At 34.7% G+C, this 24,819-nt stretch overlaps 1 protein-coding gene and 1 pseudogene across 1 annotated transcript in view; one reads left to right on the top strand and one right to left on the bottom strand.

Moving 5' to 3' along the window:
- Epha6 (EPH receptor A6) overlaps window positions 1-24,819 on the top strand; it is a 921,293-nt gene that overhangs the window by 45,697 nt on the left and 850,777 nt on the right. Inside the window, exon 2 of the mRNA XM_006981610.4 lies at window positions 21,082-21,146. Coding sequence (XP_006981672.1) covers window positions 21,082-21,146 — 65 coding nt within the window. The remainder of the gene's footprint in view (window positions 1-21,081; window positions 21,147-24,819) is intronic.
- LOC121821804 (small ribosomal subunit protein eS24 pseudogene) lies at window positions 663-1,073 on the bottom strand (annotated as a pseudogene).

Raw genomic sequence — 24,819 nt, 5'->3', positions numbered from 1 at the left:
CTGTTTGTAGTGCTACTAAATTGGAATGTCCCAAAGGAACAGCATAAGTGACATTGTTAGAAGGGGAAGGGATAAGGTGAATTTGAGAAATACCAATGTTTCAGAGTCATGGAGGTCAGAATGACATAAAAAGAGAAAAAGCAGGGCAGGGAGACAGCACAAACTAGGGGTTGTCCTACATGCATTGCTGAAGACTTCGGAGTACAGTGGCCCCTGTGTTCCTACAGGAACTCTATTCATGACTTAATCGGTAGCAGACTGAAATATTTGAATAAAAATATCATACCTGTGTGGGACTTCTACACATATTTTTCTTGATATTATTATATGAATTAAACATTATAACAACTAATTCCATAGGATGAACATTGAACCAAGTATCAAAATAAATTTCAGGATTATTTAGACTATTGGAAAGAAGTGGGTAGGTTATGCACCGATAACGTTCATTTTACATATGAGAGTTTGGCATCTGGATGTATTGATATCCATAGGCGGCCTTGTAAGCAGTACCACATATATAACAAAGGACAACAATACATATTGTAAAGCAACCATTTCTAAGCCATGTTCTCTTTTTTTCACATGGAAGTTTTTAGTTGATTTGTACCCTACTTAGACATCTGCATCATGATAGCAGATCATCTCTACTCCTTTTGCTGTTATTCCATCTCCAACTCACGCTTTGCAGCACCAACATTGATCTTTGTAGAACCCCTCACCTTCATTCTGTTCTTGTATTCCTTTCCATTTTTCCTGAGGTTTTGTGTTTTTCTTGTAAAGGTCATGTCTTACAAGTCTGTGTTTAGGGTCATTCTTCTTTGCATAATCAAAAGAATCAAAAATCCTGCCAAGCCAGTTGTCTTGCCACCACCAACTTGGTTTCCGATGGCTACTGAGTCCAACCAAATACAAAGATGACAATGGGTGTGATTCTGGAGATTTGGGCTAGCCTTTTCTGCCTTTGGCACTGCCGCCTTCTCAGGGTGAAGGACATGAATGGCAATTTGTTTTCTCTGAAGCAAACAGTTAGTCATGAACTTCCTGGTCCAGACTGTTACTGTGTCATTCATAATGGCAGCAGTCCCTAAGCAGCCACGGAAAAAAAGAGTAACCATGTTCTCTTGAATATACTTTAAAATACTAATATAAATTCAATACAAGTGAGATTTTAGTGTCTAAAATGGTAAAGTTGAAGTACTAAGGTAATTATAAATAACTTTTTTCTTGTTTAATTTTTTAAATCTTGTTTCTTGTTCAAAGTCACCTCCAGTTCATTATCATAATATATGTTATATATTATAATAATATATATTATATATAGCTTTAACAAGATATTAACAGGTTTCTGTAAACTGGGATGCAAACAGTCTTTGGGAGACTATTTTGCCTTTAGCACTCAGGATTCAAATTGAGGGACTTGTTTTATATATAGTAAAGGAGGCTCACGGATGGGGCTATGGTTTAAATGAGTCCCTTCTAAAGTTCCTTTTTGCCAAGGTAATTGTATTCAGAGTTGAGGAGCCCTTAAGTTGTAACAAGACCAGAAAGACCTTGTGAATGGGTAAGGTGATCTTATAAAGGGATTGACTACATGAATTATTTCTCTTGTACTTCTACTTTGTACCATGTAAACGTACCAAAATTACAACTCAGCCGTCACCATCACCCTGATTTTGTTTTTCCACCCCCCAAAACTGAGAGAAACAAATTATTGTTCTCCACAAATTATCTAGTTCAGGTTTAATAACAGAAATGTTCAAGGAGGTGGGATGCTGCTTTATACTTGGTATGGTGGAGCAGATCTTGTGGGCCAGATTTGAAACAAGAAAATCAGAAAGTAGTGTCCATTGCTCAGGAGGACAGTGAGTTATGACTTGGATATATTCGTTTCTTTGAGGGGACTTTTAATTGTGTCTGAAACATGGTAAATGAAACATGGTAAATGACAGTGTTTGAAAGGCTGATAATATTGCAATAATACTTCAAGTTCCAAACTGATTAATTTCATCTGCAAAGTATGATGTCAGAGGAAAAAAATCAAATGTATTTATGACAAGGGTACATTCTACATCATTTAAATCATATGCAGTTTTAGAAAATAGAATGAAGTAAGATTCATTTCGTCAAAAGAAAATTAAATCATTCAGGAATGATTTTCATTCAGAAATTAAAGATTTTTGTTTGAAAACTATTATTATTTGTTAATAAAGAACAAGAGAAGTGAATTTATCTTTAGAAAGGGTACCTACAACAATAACATCCTAACCAACTAACTGTGGACACCATGCTTTTAAGTTTATATTTCTCCTAAAAATGATAACTCATGATAAACAAATGCAATTTTCTGTCCCGATTTGAAAGCATATGGATCAGCCTGTAGAAATGGGACTTTCATTCTCATTTAACACATCTTTGGAGATAGATATTTCACTGTGCAAAAAATACTTGCTCTGTAAGATGACTGTATTAAAATATCCAGTTTCCATGTATCAAACCTCACATGACCCCATGACTGTGAAGGTCATTGGAAAGTAAGTCATTGGGGCATTTTGTCAAGTTAGCCTAGCTCCAGATTTAGTGAGATACACTGTATCAATGAAATAATCTAGAGAGTTATAGGTGAATGGATGCCTGACCTCCCTTTCTGTCCCCCACATTCTGTTGAATACATACACATTTGCATAGACACATGCCCGTATACTCACACATACAAAAAAAGCTATATTTGTTAAAGAATTTAAATCTTCTTAATTAAAAAAATTAAGGAATCAATGTATTGTCAAAAATTATAAACTTAGAGTTTCCAAAAATGATTCAATAATATGTGTGACATAACTATGGAAACTATGTGTAAGTAATAATCGAAATGCCAGCAGTGGAGTTGACAATAGATATATTTGACAAACATTTAGTTTAAGTAGAAAAAAGTTTTTAAGCTAGGTGTGAGATACATGTTCACAATGGTGATATTCAGGTAGCTGAAGCAGAAGGATTATAAATTCAAGGTCATCCTGGCCCATGTAGTTTTGTCTCAAAAAATTAAAAATATGCAAAAAAAACCCACTCTGTTTCTTTAGCATCATTTAGTGATGAAACATTGAAATTGAAAGTCATCAGGAAAATCAAGAGAGTTTTTCAAAAGGAAAACCTGGCCATGCATTGCCAGTAATTTAGTACTTTACAGGATATCTTTGATCTATAATTTGGTGAATAAATTTAACTTCTGTAAGGAGATTCCCTTCTGAGAAAAACTGACAGTGAATAAACCATCCTTCTCGTTTATAAACTGGTCTCCTGTATACATGACCAACAAAAACCAGTCGATTCCACTGTGCCCTCGCCTCCTTAGAGGGCCAAGGACAGACTTTGGTTCCTGAAAACTTCACCAAAAGAGGTTTTTTTGATGTCCTCATGTAAGCGCAACAACTTGGAAATGTAGATCAGGAGTTCAAAGACAGCCTGAGCTACTTGTGACCTTAAAAAAAAAAAAAGCCATAGGAGTCTGTCAACATTATATACTTTTCCCCACAATCCATGCCCTAGATAATCAGTAAATTAAAGAGAGTATTCAGAGCATTATGAAAGTCTGTATCTGCTTCCTTGTCCTTAATTATACTTGAGAACCTAATGCTGAATAAAATATTCTTCATTTGCCTAAATGTTCAAATGGTTTTGTCATTTCTACTGCATTTGCTCTATTGCAGACGGTCCCGGTAATAAACAGTTTGACAATACTCCTTAATGATGCGCCTTCCCCACGGGGTAATGATGATACTAATGTAGGTTTTTTTTTTTTTTTTTTTTTTTTTTTTTTTGGTTTTTCGAGACAGGGTTTCTCTGTGTAGTTTTGCGCCTTTCCTGGGACTCACTTGGTAGCCCAGGCTGGCCTCGAACTCACAGAGATCCGCCTGGCTCTGCCTCCCGAGTGCTGGGATTAAAGGCGTGCGCCACCACCGCCCGGCCTAATGTAGGTTTTTAAAAGTTTATTTTTATGCCAACAGTAAAGCTTCCATCTGTCATTGGTTTCTGTACACCAAAGTCACACTGCTTCTGGCATGGGTCACATTCGTAAATGTTTCATGTATGAACCCTTGCTCCTCTCAACCCCTGTTCCCTTCAGAAATATGCTGGAAAAGATGTGCTGCTTTATAATCCCATGTCTCTCAATCTGGCTCTGCATCCACTCTGACATTTCCTTAGTCATTTCCAGTAGGAAGGTATCCTCCATCCTTCTCAGGACTTTATGAAATGATGTGCTAAAGGCTGTTTAATGCACAACTGACATGATAACCGCTTGCTACATATTTTATGTATGTCTGATCATGGCTATATTTTTTTATTATACACTGCTAACTTCCATGGGCACTGTTACTTACCAGTGTAACTGGTATGATTCAATTTACCTATTTAAAAGACAACACCTGTCCTTCAGGCAGTCAAGGATGTTGGAGTATGGTAAAAGCACTTGAAAATTACATTTTTATATAGATTATTCTTGTGTAGCATCTCACCAGAATTCATAAGAGCGCATGAATAAATTATCCAGTTTCGTGACTGGATAAGTGTATTTCATGAGCAGTTGACTATGAAATCCGCAGGTTCATGAGCAGACTTTGTCAGTTACTTTAGAAAAGAGTCTTCAAAGTGGCAGTTTGATCTAACTCCTTTACAGACTAGCAGAGCTGTAGCATGGCTCACATTTCTGTAGTAAGCTGAAGAAATTTCTTGTGCTTATGTCTGTTTTGATGACTCCTTAAGTGGATCCATTAACATCAGAAATTCAAAGTGTGGAGAGAAAATACGATTCATGACACAAGCAAACTGTGTTACAACTCTTCTCTTCCTTTCATATACTGTGTTTGTAACCTAGTAGAGTGCTAAGATCACAGTTCATTGAAAACCAGATCAAGGTAGATGCTGAGAATTAGGCAATTACTTGTTTTAGGACAGAAGAATTCACAATAATTAACAAAGTGTTTAGCCACAGTTATATCAAACAAAATATTAATGACAAGTCTTATCACTGGATACAAATGTAATATACATTAGAGTTTTAGAATTTATTTTTCCACAGATTCCCATAAGGAATTTCTTAGGTGTGATGATTTTTAGAATACCATGAAAATGTCCCAAGGGTTGAATCACCAAAATGCTACTAGAATAATTCACACAATGATTCACACTTAACTTAGATTTTTGAAATGCTGCAGAATTAATAATCAAATCTACAGGCTAATTTAGCTATATATTTTCTTCATATGGTACATCCATTCAGTAGAGCAACTGATAAGAGGGAGTCATTTACCCACCATGCTCATCATAGGACAAATAGGACTGATGTGAGAACAAACCGCTTGAGGGCACTGCTGGCTAAAAGGGGCGGGTCCAACCCGGAGAAGGAAAAGTGACTCCAGATAATACAAAAGATGTGTCTCTTCTCACAGCCAATGCTATCGTTCAAATGATACCTAATTTGTTTTTTGTATTTACCAGTGACAACTTTGTCTGCTAAGGACATCAGATAGATCCTGTGGAAATGGTACATGGGCATCTTCTCCACACATTGAACATTGACATTTCAAGTACTTACTTTTCTCACTGTAGCTGAAGAGGGTGCTGGTAATCTTATGGAGACACAAAGAAAAATTTTAGGATTATGGTCAAGTCCTGACTGGAGTAGTCTGTGAAGCTGTATTCTCTGAGGCAGTTGCTTTGAAGTTGATTTTGGTTGTTGGATGACCTGGACCAAGGTATCATTGGAGACCTTTTAGGGGGTCTTGGCTGGTCCAACCATATTAGTCTGGAAGCAATCAATAGGTTCTCATTTTCTATGGAAATAAAAGAAGACCTCTTTGGCAAAGCAGCATATCCTTAGACATAGATTTTGAAATCAAGATATCTTTAAAATATATGTATTGATTTAACTCAGCAGCTTTTACAATCAAATGTCTCTCTGCAGTTAAAAATTCCAAAGACAACACAATCCAGATTCTCTGTATAATATCCATCTTTACGTGGCTTATTTTTATATTAATTTTACTTTCTCTTTAAAGACTGTATTTTTTAAAACTTTCTATTTCTTTATATAACTATTTATATTCTCATTCCTCTCTCTTCCAAGCCTATGTGTATGTGTGTGTGTGTGTGTGTGTGTGTGTGTGTGTGTGTGTGTGTGTGTGTGTATATATATATATATATATATATATATATATATATATATAGTTCAGAGGTTTATTTCATCTGAATCTGTTTTATTGTGAATCTATTGCTTTAAACTACAGTATTACTAGGGTTGAAATGGCAGCTTTGACTGTTGGTTCCACCTACCTCAGCTTCCAAACATGGTGGAACTATGTTTACCACCAGGAACCAGGGCTCACTGCTGACTGTGCTAAGCAGTGGGTCTATGCTTCCATCCAGTAGCCCAGAAAGCCTTTTGTCCCCCTGTATTAGTAAAAGCTAAATCTGCAGTGCCCTGTGCAGCTTTGAGACATGGCGGAAATCTGCCATGGTGCACTCAAGCCCACATGCAGCTGCAAACCCGCCATAGTGTAGCTCACATTATGCTTGAGAGACACAACTAGAAAGCTGTTTTTAGCTCCGTTTTAGAATCTTTTTTTTTTAAAGCTTTCTCAGGCTTTAGGTGGAAACTCTTGCCCCATGTTTTGGCACCATTTGTAGTTGAATTTTTCCTGTGTCCCACCTGGCCCATAGTCAGGCAAATCTCTCTCACTCACCAGCCCCACAGCTGCTCAGACCCAAGTAAACACACAAAGGCTTATATTATTTATAAACTGGCCATTAGCTCAAATTTTACTAACTCTTACACTTAAATTAACCCATGATTCTTATTTATGTTTACCCATGTGGCTTAGTACCTTTTTTTCAGTTCTGCCTTTACATTTTGCTTCCTCTGTGTCTGGCTGGTGACTCCTGACTCAGCTCTTCTGCTTCCCAGCATTCTCCTCTTCTGCTGGACCCATCTATAATTCCTGCCTGGCTACTGGCCAATCAGCGTTTTATAAAACCAGTGTACAAGGGCATTATCCCACAGCACCTCACTATTCTGGACTGCTCTTTCAATGCTCAGTTAAGAATATATTTCTATCCAAATGTGTACTTCTTGACTATGTGCTTTTCCATTATCTGCATTCTTCCATTTATTCTTGCACTAATTTTATTAGAGAGAAAGAAAGAGAGGAGGCAGGACTTGCCCTTGAGGAACTCTGATTTAAAATTTTAATTGTTAATGATAAATTATTTTTATTGTTCTCTAGGTATTGTAAAAATATGTCCTTTCAAATTGTTTCCCAGTATTTCTTTCAAAATGATGATAATATAATTAAGATATTTTCTTTGAACATTTTCTGTTCCCAATGATGAAAGCCTGCCTTTTATGAATGTCTACTTCTGATAATGTTTACCTCACTATTGTGTCTCTCCAGACAAATTTAGTAGACCTTTCATGCATTTGAGATTGTTTGAGAGAGCATCTTACAGGCAGAAAATAATTATTTCTTTCTCATTTTGTTGACTTCAGGGATGTATTTCTGCTATCTGTTCCATCCTTGGCATTCTGTGGAAACTGGAATAAGTTATCCAATTACTGACAGCTCTGATGTTGATGCTGATGATGTGATATTGAATGCCCTATCTTACAGAACAGCAATTCAATTTCACACAGTTTCCTAAATAACTGCAACCTCTCTTTAGCTGCATCTCTAAATAAGGACATTTTAATCTGTTCTGCTATTTGCATGTCTGAATAAAATATACCATGGGGATCAACACAAAAATCCTAATACTGGATGTAATAAAATGCCACAGAACCCTTTGAAGATAGATACTATATCCTATAGACTGTGTAAATTCTCTCTCTCTCTCTCTCTCTCTATATATATATATATATATATATATATATATATATATATATATATATAATCTCAGAGGCTCTATAGTCTCCTGCTGGAATAATAGCAATACATTAGATATGATCAAATAGCATTCCTGGATACATTACTTTCCAACTGAGAAATATTGAAATTTATTTTATGTAAATATAATGCATAAAGTCCATGTAAATATAATAAAGGAAAACAACACTACAAAGGGAAAGTGCCTTCCATTTTCAAGAATGAAAATAAAAATGTTACCCACAGAGGTTCTTTTAAGCGCACATGAAATTATTGTTTTTTTTTTTAAATAGAAAACATCTATTGTTCCCATTTAAAAGTAAAGGTGTCAAAACTTTTTTTTTAAAGACTAATTTATTCAGAGTTGTTTTGATTTGCATTTCCCTGATGGCTAAGGATGTTGAGCAATTCTTTAAGTGTCTTTCAAGCACCAGTGGAGAGGTTGCCTGAACTGGTCTTCCTCTGATACAAATTGGCAACTACCCTAATTGTCATCAATGAATCTTCAGCGAGTAACTGATGGAAGCAGATGCGGAGATCCACAGCTAAGCACTGGGTGGAGTTCCCAGAATCCAGTCCATGAGAGAGGGGGAAATTACATGAGCAAAGGGGTCAAGACCATGATGGGCAAACCCACAGAGACAGCTGACCCAAACTAGTTGGAGCTCCCTGACTCTGGACTGACAGCTGGGGAACCTGAGGAGCCAGAACTAGGCCCTCTGAATGTGGGCAACTGTTTTGTGGCTTGGGCAGTTTATGGGCCAATGTCAGTGCGACCAGGATTTATCCCCTGTGCATGAACTGGCTTTTTGGAGTCCATTCCCTATGGAGGGATACCTGGCTCAGCCTTGATAGAGGGGAGAGGGATTTGGTCTTGACTCAACTTGATATGTCAGACTTTGTTGACTTCCCATGGGAGACCTTACCCCCTCTGAGGAGTGAATGGGGCACAGGGTAGGGGAAAAGTGGAAGAGGGTGTGTAAGAAGAGGGGGGGAGGAGAGGGATCTGTGGATGGTTTGTAAAATGAAAATGGAATTTTTAAAATAAAAAAGAAATAAAAACTGATTTATTAAATAAACCCCGTTTTTCATTGAAATAGCCATTGAATTGTGGATAAGATTTCAAAGTAAATGGTCATAATTTCTTTAACAAAAGTTATAGCAACAATAACTGGTGTATTTCAGACCTTTGGTTTTGTGATGTGTTTTCAAAAAAAGAAAACTGTCTAAAACACATTAAGAACAAGGCTGGGATATAAAAGAACACAAGTAGAAAGGTTTATGTGACTTCGATGCCTTGGAAGCAATGGGGAGCACCTTCAATGGTCTTATTTAAGTGGGATACCTTTGTGGGAAACATGAGAGACTTGGGAGCATTTATTAAATATATCTTGAAAGTGGCAAAACTAAGAGTAACGTCAAATAGTCTTTCCTTCCTTCCTTCCTTCCTGCCTTCCTTCCTTCTTTCTTTTTTTTTTTTTTTTTAACCAATTCAACCCTGAATAGTTGAAGCAGATATAGAGACTTCAGGTTCCAAGATGAAACAGGTGTAAGAATTATACAATATTGTTCAGTAGCAACATGACATTTTTGTCCTCTTATTGTTTCATATCAGACCAATAGCAATAATTTGGATACAAATGCATAACTGCCATGTGGACACATAGGTGCATAAAATGACATTAGTCAGGGTCTCAGCCTCCTGATACAGTAGATGAGCTCCTAAGAGATCAGAGGGTCCAAGCCCTTAGAATCTCACTGGGTCTCTGTGGTCAGTGCTGCCAATGACATATTTTAGGGATGTATGTAAAGGGAAGCAAATAAATCTGTATCAGAAAAGGTAAATACCTAGATGTACCTGGAAAGAGAGAATAGGAAGGTGTAAAAGTAAGGATGGACATTTTAGTTATATCTTAATCAGCTATTAGCCACTTTCTCTTGGACAAGTTGGTAGTGATAGGCATGACTCTGCAGTTTTCTGTGTCTATAAATAATAGCAAATTTTGTTCATTTGATAATAACTTTCCAGGAACTTCTCTGAGTAAAATGTATGTAGTTTGTTATTTATTTTGTTATTTTTTCATTTAAATAATAACCAAATTAACTTTTTTAGAGTTGAAATAAGTGGAATGATTTATTTTGCAGAAAAAATATTGGGGTATTTTCTGAAGAAGATGTTTTGTAATGAAATACAAAACTGTTATGAGCTCAAGAGTTCAACATTTAAATTTCTATCTAATTTGTGAAAGTAATTTAACCTTACTGTATACTTAGTATGTTATGCTTCAAAATGGAATTTTCCAAGTTCTCAGCACTTAAAGGCTGAATAAAAATAATGACAAATATCATTTATAGTAAAGACAAATGAACAAGAATAGAGAAATAAGCATAGCCACAAACAAACAAAATGTTTTCAGTACGACTAATGAACCAGTGTCAATCTCTATAGACTAAGCTGGCTTCATTATTTTTAAGAAGGAATGATCCTCTGCACTGTGTTGCTTTGAAAAATAATATCAATATATAGAAAGGCATTTGAGGGCTAAGCATATAATCCTATGTACACTCACAGCAATCTCTATTAGTTTGGGGAGGGATTAAATATTGATTGCAACACTGTAGTACACAGGTCTGTATGCAAAAAATCTTTAGTTTTAACCCCATAAACTAGGCAGTTTTGTCAAGCCTAGATTAATTTGATACCCTCAAAGCACCTGACAACATCTCCATCTAGAATATATTGTATTAAGGTACATATTTGTTTTTATAATTTATCCTTCTAAGATTATAATAGTTGCATTTCCTCTCATTTGTTTTCATTTTTTTGGTATCACGGGATAGGTAGGGGTGACTACAGCTAGTGAAACACAAATCATCACACCATGTCCTGAGGAGCTGTTTCTGAGTGACTCAATTCTCGCTTTACCTGACCTAGCCTTAAAGTGGAGTAACCTTCTAAAGAGAACACTTTATCCTCCATGCGTGAAATTCATTAAAGCAAGTATCCAAACAAATATCTGTGGTTGTTTGAACTTTGTAGAATATTGAAATAATGATAATCAGCATTCCAAAATGAATGACGGAGGTATGACTAAGTTCAGTGTATAGTTCCATACCCATGAGGATATGACCAACACAAATTAGACTTGTTGGACGTGGATCTGCAAGGAATTGGGAGGAAAGGGGGTGCGTGAATCTAATCAAAATATATTGTGTACATATATGAAATTCTCAAGGAATTAACAAAAATATATCTTTAAAAATAATATAGTCAGTTCTTATGACATCAGTTTGTATCTTTATTATTGATACCTTTAAAATATAATTATCTTAAAAGGCATATACATATATAAATATATTTGAGACAGAGTCTTTTATGATGAGATTTCATGCATTCCATGCTGGCCTAGAACTAGTCATGTAGCCAAAGACAACAAGATGATCTTGATCATCTCATTTTCCTTCCTCTACCTCCACTATAGGCAGATCACTTTCATTCATTAAGTGGTGCCGGAGGCTTCCTGTATGCTAGGCAAGCACTCTACCAACTGAATTACATTCCCATCCCCAAATTCCAGTAAAAAAGAACTTTTTTAATGAAATAACTTATTTCCTTATTAATTTTTCAAAATGATATATAAGTAAAATTTCATATTCTTTTATTATTACATTTTAACCAAGGCAGTTTATTATATATTGTAAATACGTATACTGTTTTTAAAGTAGTATTTAAGTTTAATAAAGAGGGTTAAGACTAGGTAAATTAAAGGCATGACACTTACACGAAGTATTGACTCTTATGTTCATATTTGTTTGTATTTATTCTACTACTATTCAAGTTCATTTTATTATTTAATATTTGGTCCTAGCAATTTTTTTTAACTTTCATGATGTATAAGTAAAAGTTAACTGACACATTGCAGTACAATTTTAGAGATAAAAATAATATGCTGGATTCTTTCAAAGGTTAAATGAATAGTTTCCCAAGCATGTTGCTTCACAAAATAAATGTTTCAAAACATCGTGTTAGCACCACCCTAGTATGTACTTTTTGTTTATCTAGTTTCTTGTTATTTGAACAAATAACTAAACTTGGAGTTTCTCTCAGAAAAATGTATGTTTTGAGTTTTGCTCCATGACTAAGTGCAATTTAAACCCTGGCTGTCCCGTTTAAAACGAAAATCTACTGCCTTTACATTGAGTTGCGGTTGCAACTGGTGTTTGCAGTGGTTTTGCACTCTAGCAGGCACTGCATCCCGTTTGTTTAAGGCCAGCAGGGGGAGCTCTCACCTCGTTGGGTTCAGAGTAATTAGTTTGGGAAATCTGCATTGTGGGGCTTTGTATATGAAACAAATGGTGAAATTAACGCCTTCATGCCCTGTAATGACATTAAACTCTGAATAGTTTTCTGGTTTATTTTAATATTAATGCATCATTTACTTGTCTATACTGCAATTCTTAAAAAATGCTATTAGGAATTTTTTTAACAGCACCGTTTTATATAAAAATACAATTAGGAAAATCTTGTTTCTGAAAGCTAGTATATGACACCCCACCCCCAAATCCTCTGCACTAATAATCTACATTTATTTGTTCTGAAATAAAGTTACTGTTATGACTACTAAAATCTAGGCCAAGAAAATGTCTGGGAAGGATTGCAATTATATCAATTAACCAATTAATTCACCAGCCACAAGACCATAACTTGAGGAAATGAAGTTAATATCTGCTGATAAATTTAGGTATTAGTGGGTTTTGATATTTCTTCCTGTGTCGTGTTTAGATATATTTATTTATTGATGGTACCTGTGAACTTTCTGTATAAACTGAAAAAAAAAAAAGTGTTTTTCTGCTTGACCAAAGTAAAAAAAGAGTAAATGAAGTTTTCCATTTCTGTGGTTTTTATTAACAAAATTGAAATCATATTGTTGGGAATCTGTACTTCGAAATCCATTGTGAAATTAATCAAAGCAGAGATGTACAGAAAATTTGAATGTCTATTAGAAAGAAAGAAAGAATAAAGAAATCATGGTATCTATATACCATGGACTGTTATTCGGCCTGAAGGAACAGTAAAGTCTCCTTACTTGTCACAACATGGGTAGACTTCAGAAATCCCATACAGAATGCAACAAGCCAGTTATTAAAGATAAATACTGAATTACTTAATTAAGACTTTCAGGATGGTTGGGTGGTTCTGGGGAAAATTGGGAAATTACTATTTAATGAATACAAAGTTTCAGATATACCAGGCCAATAAGTTCCAAGGATCCATTCCACAGCATAATGGATGTTCTCATATTGTATATGCAACTTAGAAGTATTATTAGGCAGTAGGAGGCCAACCAACAGAAGGAAGTAGGAAACAGCAGAAGAGAATCTTTGAAGGTGATGAATGTGTTGATGATTTTCATTGAACTGATAGGTTTGTGGGTATAGGTATGTGTCCATGCATATCAAATTATACATATTAAATATGCACAAATCTTTGTATATCATTATACCTCAAGAAAGAGATATAATTTAAAAGGATAAGATAATCATAGGTAAAGATACTGACCACACTCTATTAGTCACATAAATAAATTCATATATGACAAATATTTTATTATGATGTTTTATTAATCACTTGAGATTTCATAAAATGTATACTAACTACATTTGCCCTAGCTCATCCAAGATCCATTCTCCATCTTCCACCATATTACAACTTCATATCTTATCTTCTTTTCTTTTATTAATAACTCATGAAATATATTTATAATTTTATATATTATTTATAATTTAAAATCTTAGGTTTGATGGTATCTATTGGAACATGGTTTACTTAACTGAAGACCACCATTAAAAAAAAGTCAGTCGGGTGGTGGTGGCACATGCCTTTGATCCCAGCACTCGGGAGGCAGAGGCAGGCAGATCTTTGTGAGTTCGAGGCCAGCCTGGTCTACAGAGTGAGATCCAGGAAATGCATAAAGCTACACAGAGAAACCCTATCTCGAAAAACAAAACAAAACAAAGTAAAATAAAACCTATTTTCCTTTCCAGGAAGCCATCAAAAGCATTTCAATTATTGGGGAATTAATGAGCCCCTTCCATCTCCAAATAAGAATAATGACTAGCTTAATTTTGTGCAGGTCTTATATTGGCATCCCCAGTTGCTAAGAATTTAAGAGTACAGCTATCATGTCATGCCCAGGAGACAGTGTTAAGCTTCTGACCTTCTGATGTCTGGCTTTTATAATGTTTCTGTCCACTTTTGTATGATGTTCTCTGTGACCCTGGGGTGGAGAGATTTGATGACAATGCCTCATTAGTGGCTGAGCACTCCACTGACACATTCTCTGCAGTGTGATCAGTTGTGAGTTTCTATGGTAGCAATCATTCACTACACAAACTTCTTTGATAAGATCTGAGAGTTGCACTGGTGTGTGGGTGCAGAGATACGAATATAGGGGGCAGCCTGATATTGTACCCATTAAGTAGTACACTAGTCCTAGATTCATTACTTGGGACTGTGAACTTTCCAGCCATGAGTTCTTGGCAAAGTTAACAGTACCAGGCATGAATTCTTTCCTGTAGAGCAGACCATAAGTCCATTCACAGAGTGGTTGGTTACTCTATAACATTTGTTCCACTATTGACCCGGGGGCATATCTTGTCACACAGATCATTATTGTTGTTAGTGCAGATTTTTCCCTCACAGCAACCTGTCTAGCACCTTCCCGTTCTTTGAAAACTATTCAGCAAAAAAGGCTTCCTTGTCAGCATCAATCTAACTACTCCATATGCTCTGAATAAAATGTGAGGTGTCTTTGGCAATAGGTTGTTACTATCAAGTTCTGGTGTGTATCCAAGAATAATAGAAATAGCCTATATTATTTTGGTGGCCTCCTGAAAAGCTCTGAGAAACAATTCCAGGAGAAGTAGTCCACCCCCAACAAAGGACTTTTATTTTCATTATGTGGCTTCTTGAAGGAACATTCTCACCTGTGTAGATGAACTCCAATTAGACCTAAAAAACCTTTCATATAATAAAACAGTAGATTTCCAGATAACCTTTCCACACATCCCTTCCCCTATGCTAGCTCTACCCTACAATTCCATCTCTTACTCACTTTAACACACTCAGCGTTATTCTTTTTTTTTTTTTCCATTTCGTCTAATCTGTTTTTTGCTCCTTCTCCTCCCCTAAAATCTTTTCCCCCTCCCCCACCTATGGATGGCCCTTTCTAGTGTCCTTGATTCTATAGGTACTACACATTTAAACAAAATTTTAAAGATTTGACACAAAGAGCCACTATGAGTGAGATCATGTGATATTTGTCTTTGTGAGACTAAGTTACTTTACTTGGAGTGATTATTTCCATCCATTTACCTAAGAACTTCATTTTTCTTTACATATGAATAAAATTCCATTATACATAGATACCATGGGTTCAATATTCATTCATCAGCTGATTGACACCTAGGCTGTTCCCATGCCCTAGATATTATGAATAGAACAGCTATGAACATGGATGAGCATGTGTCTCGGTTGTAGAAAATAGAGTCTTTTGGGTAGATGCCTAGAAGTGGTATTGCTGGGTCACATGGTAGATCTATTTCTTTTTTGGGAAATTACCTCACTGATCTCCATAGTAGCTGTGCCAGTTTGCACTCCCACCAAAGATGCAAGGTATTTTCTCATTTCCCACATCCTGCCAGTATTGGCTTTTGTTTTCTTGATTTTAGCCATTGTTAGAGAAAGATGGAGTCATAAAGTAGTTTTAATTTTTATTTCTGTGGTTGGGATGGAAACTCATTGTACGATATTTCTTCTGAGAAATCTCTGTTCCGTTTAATAGGCCTCTGAAGAGGCAGTCTATGGAATAGGGGAAAAAAATCTCCCCTAGCTACACATCTGACAGGAAAGCATTTGTCATTTGCTTATGGTGAAAAAAATCTCCTGATGCATTCTTGTAAACTTTTTAAATGAACACTACAATTGCCAACTGCAATCGATCTGCTGTATGGCAGCACACAAAACTTTAGCTTGAATTCATTGATCAGACCTTTCTCATCTCTACCAGCCCCCATTTCCTCAGCCCCTCATCACCACTATTATACTCTCAAGTTCTAAGAGATCAATATTCTAGATTCCACAGATGAAACATATCATACTCTACATATATTTCATCGTGCTTTATTTTACTCATGATAATAATCTCCCATGTGGTGTCAAGGAAAAACTTCAATTCTTTTTATTCATACATAGTATTTCAGTGTGGATATATATCATATTTTCTTTATGTTTCATCTTTCCATTTCTTAGCAACTATAAAGCTTGCTACAATGGGCATGAGATGCAGATAGCCTTTGATGTACTAGTTTCAAAAATATGTCTTAAGACATTTTGGAGATTACTGGAAGAAGATGGAAGAAAAGACCACCATGTCCTCACTTCAGCTAATGTGAATTAATTGCTAATCCTGCCACCTATTAGGGAAATAACAAAATATTTCCAAAGCATAAAAGTTCTAGATAAGTAACAGCATAATCTTCAGTGACCTAATGTTGACATAGGAATTACATATGTCTATATTCTACATTAATATATTTCTAAAATAAAATAACTTTTATTTAATAGCAGGATTAAATTGTAGTTTTTATTATCATACTATGTTGTGTTTTTTTCTTTAAATTGTGAGATATCTTGCATTGAATGAAGCAAGCCAGTGTATGTGTGTGTGTGTGTGTGTGTGTGTGTGTGTGTGTGTGTGTGTTTGTGTTTTACTGTATATACTAATTTTTGGTTGTCGTTGCTCCCAAGCTTGTTAGAATCATATGGTGAGATAGAGTAAATTAAACTATAAAGAAAGTGTTTTAGAAGCTCTAGCCTTTTATGTCCCATTTTATTTCTTTTTTCCGACGTTAGCAGCCAGGGAAAACCATTAGCTAAATATATTAATTCATTAGCAATAGCAAATAGTGCATCCTAATCTGGTCATTTCTTCTCAATTTATTAACTAGAATATTTCAATGAGAGAAATGTCCTTTCAGAAGCTATTTTGTTTAGCAGAAGTAGTTCCTACAGAAAATGCAAAATTCATATTTTATTATATTCAATGTATGCAACAGTTTTAAACATAATGCTTTGCTACCGTTCTGCAAAAGTCCTCAAAAGATATGTTATTATAAAGGCAGGAATTTAATTGTACCTGGAGTGTTTCAATTTACCCTTATGTATGGTAAGATTATTTATTTCGCCAATATGGCCTATGCTAGTTGATTTGTTATTCCTTTTGTTATTTCCCTAGTAGACTATGATATGTTTTCTATGCTGTGACATTATTGCTATGATAAACTAGCAATAGGTCTGGAAGAAAAAATGAATGAATTGATGGATGGATGGATGAATGAATGAATGAATGAATGAACAATTGAACAACAAACACATAAATGAAGCTAAGTCTTATGACTCAGAGTGTTATGCCAGAAGCTTGGGATGCTGAAGCAAAAGAGAGGCAAGTTTAACATCTTTCTGTCCTATACTGTGAATTCAAAGCCAGACTGGACAACTTACAGGAACCATGTATCAAAATTGAAACCAACACTAAGTGAAAAAAAAATATACACGGAGTATACCAATCCATCAGTAGATAAATATAAATCAGGAAAATTTAGCATATAGAAAACAGTATCTTTTTATGCTACAGAACTATTCTGAAGTAGTGAAAAGGATACTTTTTTATCATTATTGGGAATGCCCATGCAGACGACAAGAGTGGAAAGACACACAAGTCAGAATGATTTAGAGAAGCAGGGCAATGCCAGGACCCGGCTTGGGGAGCAGCTAGAGAGCAATCAAACTTGTCAATAGAGATGTACAACTTTCCTTTTAATGAGAAATCCTACTTTTTCCCTGAAAAACTGAAATTACATGAAAATTAAACTGGCTTAATAATGTCCTCAACTGTAAAAAGTCAATATGTCCATTAGGTATGGATTCTGTAGAGTGGAAGAGTTAGTTATTAGCCATGAAAAGAAATAGATTATTGGCTCATGCAGCATCAAAGATGAAGGCAACTCCATGATGCCAAGTAGGAAAAACAAGCTCAAATGTGTAGATACCATGTAATATCTATAGTTATATATGGGAAAGGTTAAAATTATAGAGACAGAAACCAGAGAGTGGGTGCCAGAGAACAAAACAGGAAAGAGATTCATTACATGGGATCAAAATGAATATTATGAGGAAAATGAAAATATCCTCTACCTTAATTGTAGTCGTGATATATTGAATGGGAGGTGGGTAGTCACAATTCATATAAATGAGCATTATAAGGGATGAATTTAGTGACAAATAAAACACATTCAATTCATATAAATTAAGAAGAATAATAGATGGTTTGTCATTGTTGTTTTTGTTATTGTTGTATGTGCAATGGGAGAGTGGGTAAGCAAGTGCAGCTAAAACAAAGTTAGCCTTAAATTAGCAATCAATAAATCTGGGGGGTGAGTATATGATGGTTCAGTTTTCTTTTTAATATCATTTGAAAAGCTGTCACAGGCATGAGGTGGTAATGCATGTTTTTAATGTCAGCACTTAGGAAGCAAAAGCAGGTAGATCTCTGTGAGTTTGAAACAAGTGAGGTCTACAAAGTGAGTTTCAGGACAGCCAGGACTACACAGAGAAATCCTGTCTCAAAAAACAAAAAAGGAAAGAAAGAGAGAGAGAGAGAGAGAGAGAGAGAGAGAGAGAGAGAGAGAGAGAAGAGAAGAGAAGAGAAGAGAAGAGAAGAGAAGAGAAGAGAAGAGAAGAGAAGAGAAGAGAAGAGAAGAGAAGAGAAGAGAAGAGAAGAGAAGAGAGAGGGAGGGAGGGAGGAAGGAAGGAAGGAAGGAAGGAAGGAAGGAAAAAAGAAAGGATAAGGGAAAACACAAAAGAAAAATTGTCACAATAAAAATAATATTTTATGGTTGTTTTTATAAACATATGTTTAGTAATAGATCATAAGAGTAGTGAATTAATATTATGCAGAAATGAAGTTTATTTAAAAAGTTGAACATAGTTTCACTTTTTAAAATTATCAATACATTGTATATAAAAAAGAATGAGCTAAGTGGAGCCACAAAATACTTACAATAAACAGAAAAATAATATGCCATATGAAATAATAATAACTGCAACATAATAATATTTTTCAGAATGTAGCCTGTGGCCAGTTGATATCTGGGGTGAGAAATGTAATACTTGAATATGTATATGTATACATACACACATACATATACATATGTGTGTCTTCAAACCCTCTCATATACCCCTCTTCTCTCCATCAAATTCATGTCCACTTTTCTCCACTGATTTTATTACATGCCTATATATATATATAAACATCCTGATCCTCTGGATGTTATAATATTCCTGTCTCTTTTTCTACAGTATTCCCTGGGCCTTGGGTACAGGAGTTGTTTTGTAGATATATCCATTTTGCTCCACAGCTCTACATTTTGATTGGTTGTGGTTTTCTGTAATGGTCTGCAACTAGCGCAAACAGTTTATTTGCTGAGTTGTGGGGGTATAAAGACACATATTTAGTTTGTTGTTAGGTATTATGCTGATTTAGTAATGGCAGTTGTTGATTCTCCTCCAGTATCCATGATTTCAGTAGCACTGAGCCGTTGGCTCGGTTTTCAGTGCCTGACACAATTTCAACCTTGTTGAGCAGGTCTTAAATCCAATTAGAGAGAAATTGGTTACTACCAAGCATGACGACTGTCCCCTTAATGATCATTGTGTTATGGTAGTTGTTGTGGTCTGTAGGTGTCATAGCTGGGTAAGGTTGTTGGTTGCCCCCAAACCCTGGAAATTTGTATGGCATCTCTGGTACTATAAAAACTAGTCGTCAGGGAGGGGCATTTATGTCAGTTACTGCTCAGGGTCCTCTGGGCTCTGTGTCTGAAGTGCATGGTGTTTTCAGTAATAGGGACTTGCCTTCAACCTGTGGAGGGGCAACCAAGGGCAATAGCAATAGGCTGTATGTTTGGGGAGTCAATTGAACAGTTTTGACCAACAATTCAAAAGAAGACTTTTTTATGTCTGTTTGTGAGGTTTTTGTTAAATGGTCTTTGTCTTTTGGTGGTATCTCAGCCCAGATGGGGAAAGTTCATTCAAATAATATAGGTATATTTAAACATAGAATTGTGTGTATTATGTTTTATCTGATAGTTAATAGTATAACTCCTGATGGTTTTTGAAACATCCTTAGTATTGTTTTTCCTTCTCCCCCCGCCCCCCATCTTCTGTATTTACCTCATTTCCCTTGCCCGAAGAACCTCCTTTTCCCATTTCTATAAGAGATCACTTGTAATGTACACACCAACAATGTATAGGACCTCAGCTTTACCACTTCCACCTATTGTTTGTGGTCATTTGTGTTAATGATGATTGCAATGCTGTGAGTTGCAGGTGTAAAGCAGTTTTCATCTCCGTTTCCCTATTTGCTACATCTACTGAACATCTATTAGGTCTTTACTCTTCCTGTTTTGAGAACTGTCGTCTCAGTTCCTTACCTCATCTTTCAAACAAGGTTTATTTTGGGAGGGATTGTTTTGGGGGCTTATTTTCATTTCCAGATTGTGAGTTATTTTTGGTTACAGGAAAAGATTCATAGTTTTAAATTTTTTTTTCTTCAATCAACAATTGATATACTACCTAGTACTTAAGTATCCTATGCTTTGAAGGCTGTGGTTTATTAAAAAAGAATCATATTCATTTTTGCTGATTTTAAGTAAGCATTTAATAACAACAGCAATGCACAGAGGCCTGTGTTAATATGGCTTTTCTCTAATATACTATGATTGAAAGCTAGAGAATAAACAATGTGGGCTATTTCATTAAACTGAAAAATCTGGTGTATTAAAAATGACCTTGTAATGGTTATTCAATCAACAGTGTCATTTAGGATTATTAAGCCAAATACATGTGCAATATTTTTGCATTAATTCATGCTTTTTTCTTATCATAAAGTATTATAATAGGCCAATATAAGTAATTTCAAAGAAGCACTGCTCTTAAAGCTACTGTGGTGAGGAAACACTAGAACATTTGATATTCATGATATGACTAACGTTGCTATGTTTTTATATCAGTTGAGAAACTCATTGCAGTTTTTCTATTTAATTATAGTTGTGTTGCTTGATACAACGACGGTGATGGGAGAGCTAGGATGGAAAACATATCCACTAAACGGGGTAAGTTTAAACATCACTAAAGTTTCAAGTTGCCATTTATCGTGTGTTGGTAGGATTTTCCATGAAAGTCAAAGGAACCACAGATTTGTGTGATTTTTTGCATATAACTTAACTCATACAGAAAAGGTTAAAGTCTAATTCAACTGGTAAATAATATAAATAAATAAAATAAAAGGGAACAGTATATAAATATTCTTGTTTTCATTTAGATTAATAATTGTTCCTTAATATTACATTTTAAGCATCATACTTAGATATGTATACACATAACCATTTTTCTTAAAATAAATTTATGTGTAATTGTTTAATTCCATGATGTATTTGTTCCATATACGGGTTAAATATGGTAATTTAAAAGAAATCTGTGCATACATAAAATATATCATAATTACAGTGAACAAATACTAGCAATATACATTTGATATAAAATACTAGCTACCACAGAAGTGTTTTGGAACTTGGCAAGGTCATTACTACCTTTCTGTAACCTTGAAAGTTACTTCTTAAGGCTTATTCACCTGTGTAATCAATAAAAGTATATCATTTGCTAGGTGTTGATATTTTAGCTGTGGCTATTATTGAGTTTTTTATGTTTGTTTGTTTTACTTAATATCTACATTCCAGTGTATTTCTGCTTCATTTTTATATTTAGCTCAGCTAAAAGGATTCTCTGTGAAGGTTTCTACTCTGATTCTTTAAGTATTCAAACATAAAATTAAGTAATAGAGCCGGGCGGTGGTGGCGCACGCCTTTAATCCCAGTCTTGGGAGGCAGAGGCAGGCGGATCTTTGTGAGTTCGAGGCCAGCCTGGTCTACAAAGCAAGATCCAGGAAAGGCACAAGGCTACACAGAGAAACCCTGTCTCGAAAAACCAAAAAAAAAAAAAAAAAAAAAAGTAATAGATACAGCTAAATGTTTTCAATAGTTTAATTACTTTTCTTTTTCTCCTACAAATGCTCTTACTCAACAGGTCTTTACTGATATTTTTTTTTTTTTTTTTTTTTTTGGTTTTTTCGAGACAGGGTTTCTCTGTGTAGCTTTGCGCCTTTCCTGGAACTCGCTTTGGAGACCAGGCTGGCCTCGAACTCACAGAAATCCACCTGGCTCTGCCTCCCAAGTGCTGGGATTAAAGGCGTGCGCCGCCACCGCCCGGCCTTTACTGATATTGTTTTACATTGCTTCTTTCATTATAACTTTAAATATGAATCTAATAGTAAAAACTTACCTTGAGATGTATTTTTGTGTCTAGAATATTTCACAGAAATAGATAAATTATATCCAATGTTACTAAACCAATGCTCCTAAAACTAAAAGAATTATGCAGAGTAAAGTCTTCTTTAATTGGCTCTTGTCATTTGTTTTATAATCAGTCTGTAATTTTATAGTTAATGTTTTCATTTTATTCTAATAGAATTGTCACCACAAGTTTCTGAATAAAATTTTTTAGATACTATGTTTATCTTTATTATTTTATATCCATAAACTTCATTAATAAATGTATTGAGTTTATTAAGTTAGATTTCTTACTAATAATCTAGAATTCACTGTATAAACTCATAATTATATAATATATAATCTCATAACAATATTTCCATAAAATACTAATTTATATTTGAAATTGCAAAATGCTATTGTACTTAAGTTTTCAAATTTATCTGAATGTAGTGTAAGAAAGACAGCAGTGGAATTCACTTCTAAAACCCGAGAATCTGAGGAGACAATGTCTCACTCTCAAGTCAAACTTCTAAATACAAAGCCTGAAAAAATACTCATTCATGTAAGCTGCCAAGTCAAAAGATTCCATGATACACAGTGACTGAGGATGGAAGAAGAAATACAACCATCCAAGCTTATCCTTGACTGTGAATTCATCCTTCCCGTTTTGTGCTTTGTGGGGGTCCCCATTTTCAGAAAAGAGGATCTTTTCACTCATTCAAATATTAATTTCTTCCAGAAAACATCCTCATATACACAGGAAAAAACGTTTTCTCATTTTTTTTTTTAATCCCAGTCAAATTGACTCCAAATTAAACAAGTTAGTTAGTAGTTAGAAAAATAACAACTTGTGTTTTCATATCCAAATCACAGCTGTAGGTGGGCGTAGTAGTTAATGCCATCTATAAGACATTTTTTAGTTTTAAATTCTAATTAAACTGGTATATGGGCATATGGTTTATTAGTTAGATATCACAGTTTTCTAGTATCATTGTTTACCACATGAAGAGTCAAAAACTGAATGTGTTAGAAGAGATAATAAAACATCTAACAATAGTTGTGCTAAGATACTGTGACATCTGCATTTGTATAATGATTTAACAAAACCTAACTAACACCTTACTGCTGCATTTTGAATCATTTTATAATGTACTGTTATCTTCTAAAACTATGTATTTGTTGAATTCTGAAAATAAGAACTTGATTGATAATTTCTTTCTTTAAAAGTTAATGTGAAATTTTACTATTTTCCAAGCTGCTATTTCAATAAGTTTTACTGCAAGAAACTCCACAGCATATGTGGTGGTGTTCTAAATGTCCAGCGTGTTAATTTCAGTTGTAGTATTTCACATTTCAAAAAGTTACATTCAGTTTAGTGAATGAATAGATTAATTTTACAAATATATATTTCACTAATTGTAGTGCTCCAGTGACATTTTAGTGTGTGTGTGTGTGTGTGTGTGTGTGTGTGTGTGTGTGTGTGTGTGTGTGTCATGGCTGACTTATGGACAACAAAGAACAACATACAGTTATTGTCATCTCATTCCACTATGTGAATTCCAAAGGATCAAACGGAGTCCCTATGCTTGGCAACAAGCACCTTTACTAGCTGAGCCACATTATTAGCCCACATATGATATTTTATAGCTGTAAGAGGTTAATCTCCATACAAACAAAGAGTAGAAAGCCTTAATAGTATACATTACCTTAGATTATTGTGGGGATAGAATATTTAAGGAGTGTAAGGAACTCAAAAAGCATATTATTATGATTGATTGGCATTGCAATAACTACATATTTTGAATAAGTAAAAATTGCAACACTTGGTATTATACAGGTTGCTTGTTTGTTTTTTGTTTTTTAACTAGAATTACCTTTCCATCATAAGCCAATTTTTTTTAGCACTAAAAACAATATGTAATCATTGCACTGCTATATTAAACAAGTAAGCTGAAAGTAAGAGTGAATATTTTCTTAAATCTAAGTGAAATATAAAGTTATGGATATAATTCTGCACTCAACATGAACTACTTGAAAAATAGCATGCTGATTATTAGATTTTCGAAGTGTGTTTGTGAAAAAGTTATGAGTACTCATTCTCGTTACCTCAAATCTCATAGTATGTATGGACTTTAAATTTCAACTAGTTTGTTCAATATATCTGCTATATAATGCATCATATATATGATAATTGTATATATGTATGCCTTAAAACCAAAATAGATATGAAATACTGTTCTAATAACAGTTCATGAATTGACATTACCAACAATGTAAGTCTAGAAGACAATTTTTCAAATTATTGTATCTTGAAAGCAAATTTTTTAGGAAAGAAAAAGGGAAAGTTGAGATATATATAAAGTATGATTGTGTTTGTTTTCCACTTTGTTTTCTTGACTTTCTAATTTTTGTATTATCTCTTGTATTGCTCCTTCTTTTATATACTCCTCTTTCCTCT

The sequence above is a fragment of the Peromyscus maniculatus genome, chromosome 12, assembly GCF_049852395.1.
Source record: "Peromyscus maniculatus bairdii isolate BWxNUB_F1_BW_parent chromosome 12, HU_Pman_BW_mat_3.1, whole genome shotgun sequence".
In the NCBI taxonomy this organism is placed as follows: Eukaryota; Metazoa; Chordata; class Mammalia; order Rodentia; family Cricetidae; genus Peromyscus; species Peromyscus maniculatus.
The sequence above is the reverse complement of the archived record's forward strand: the minus strand, read 5'-3'. Positions and strand labels throughout refer to the sequence as shown.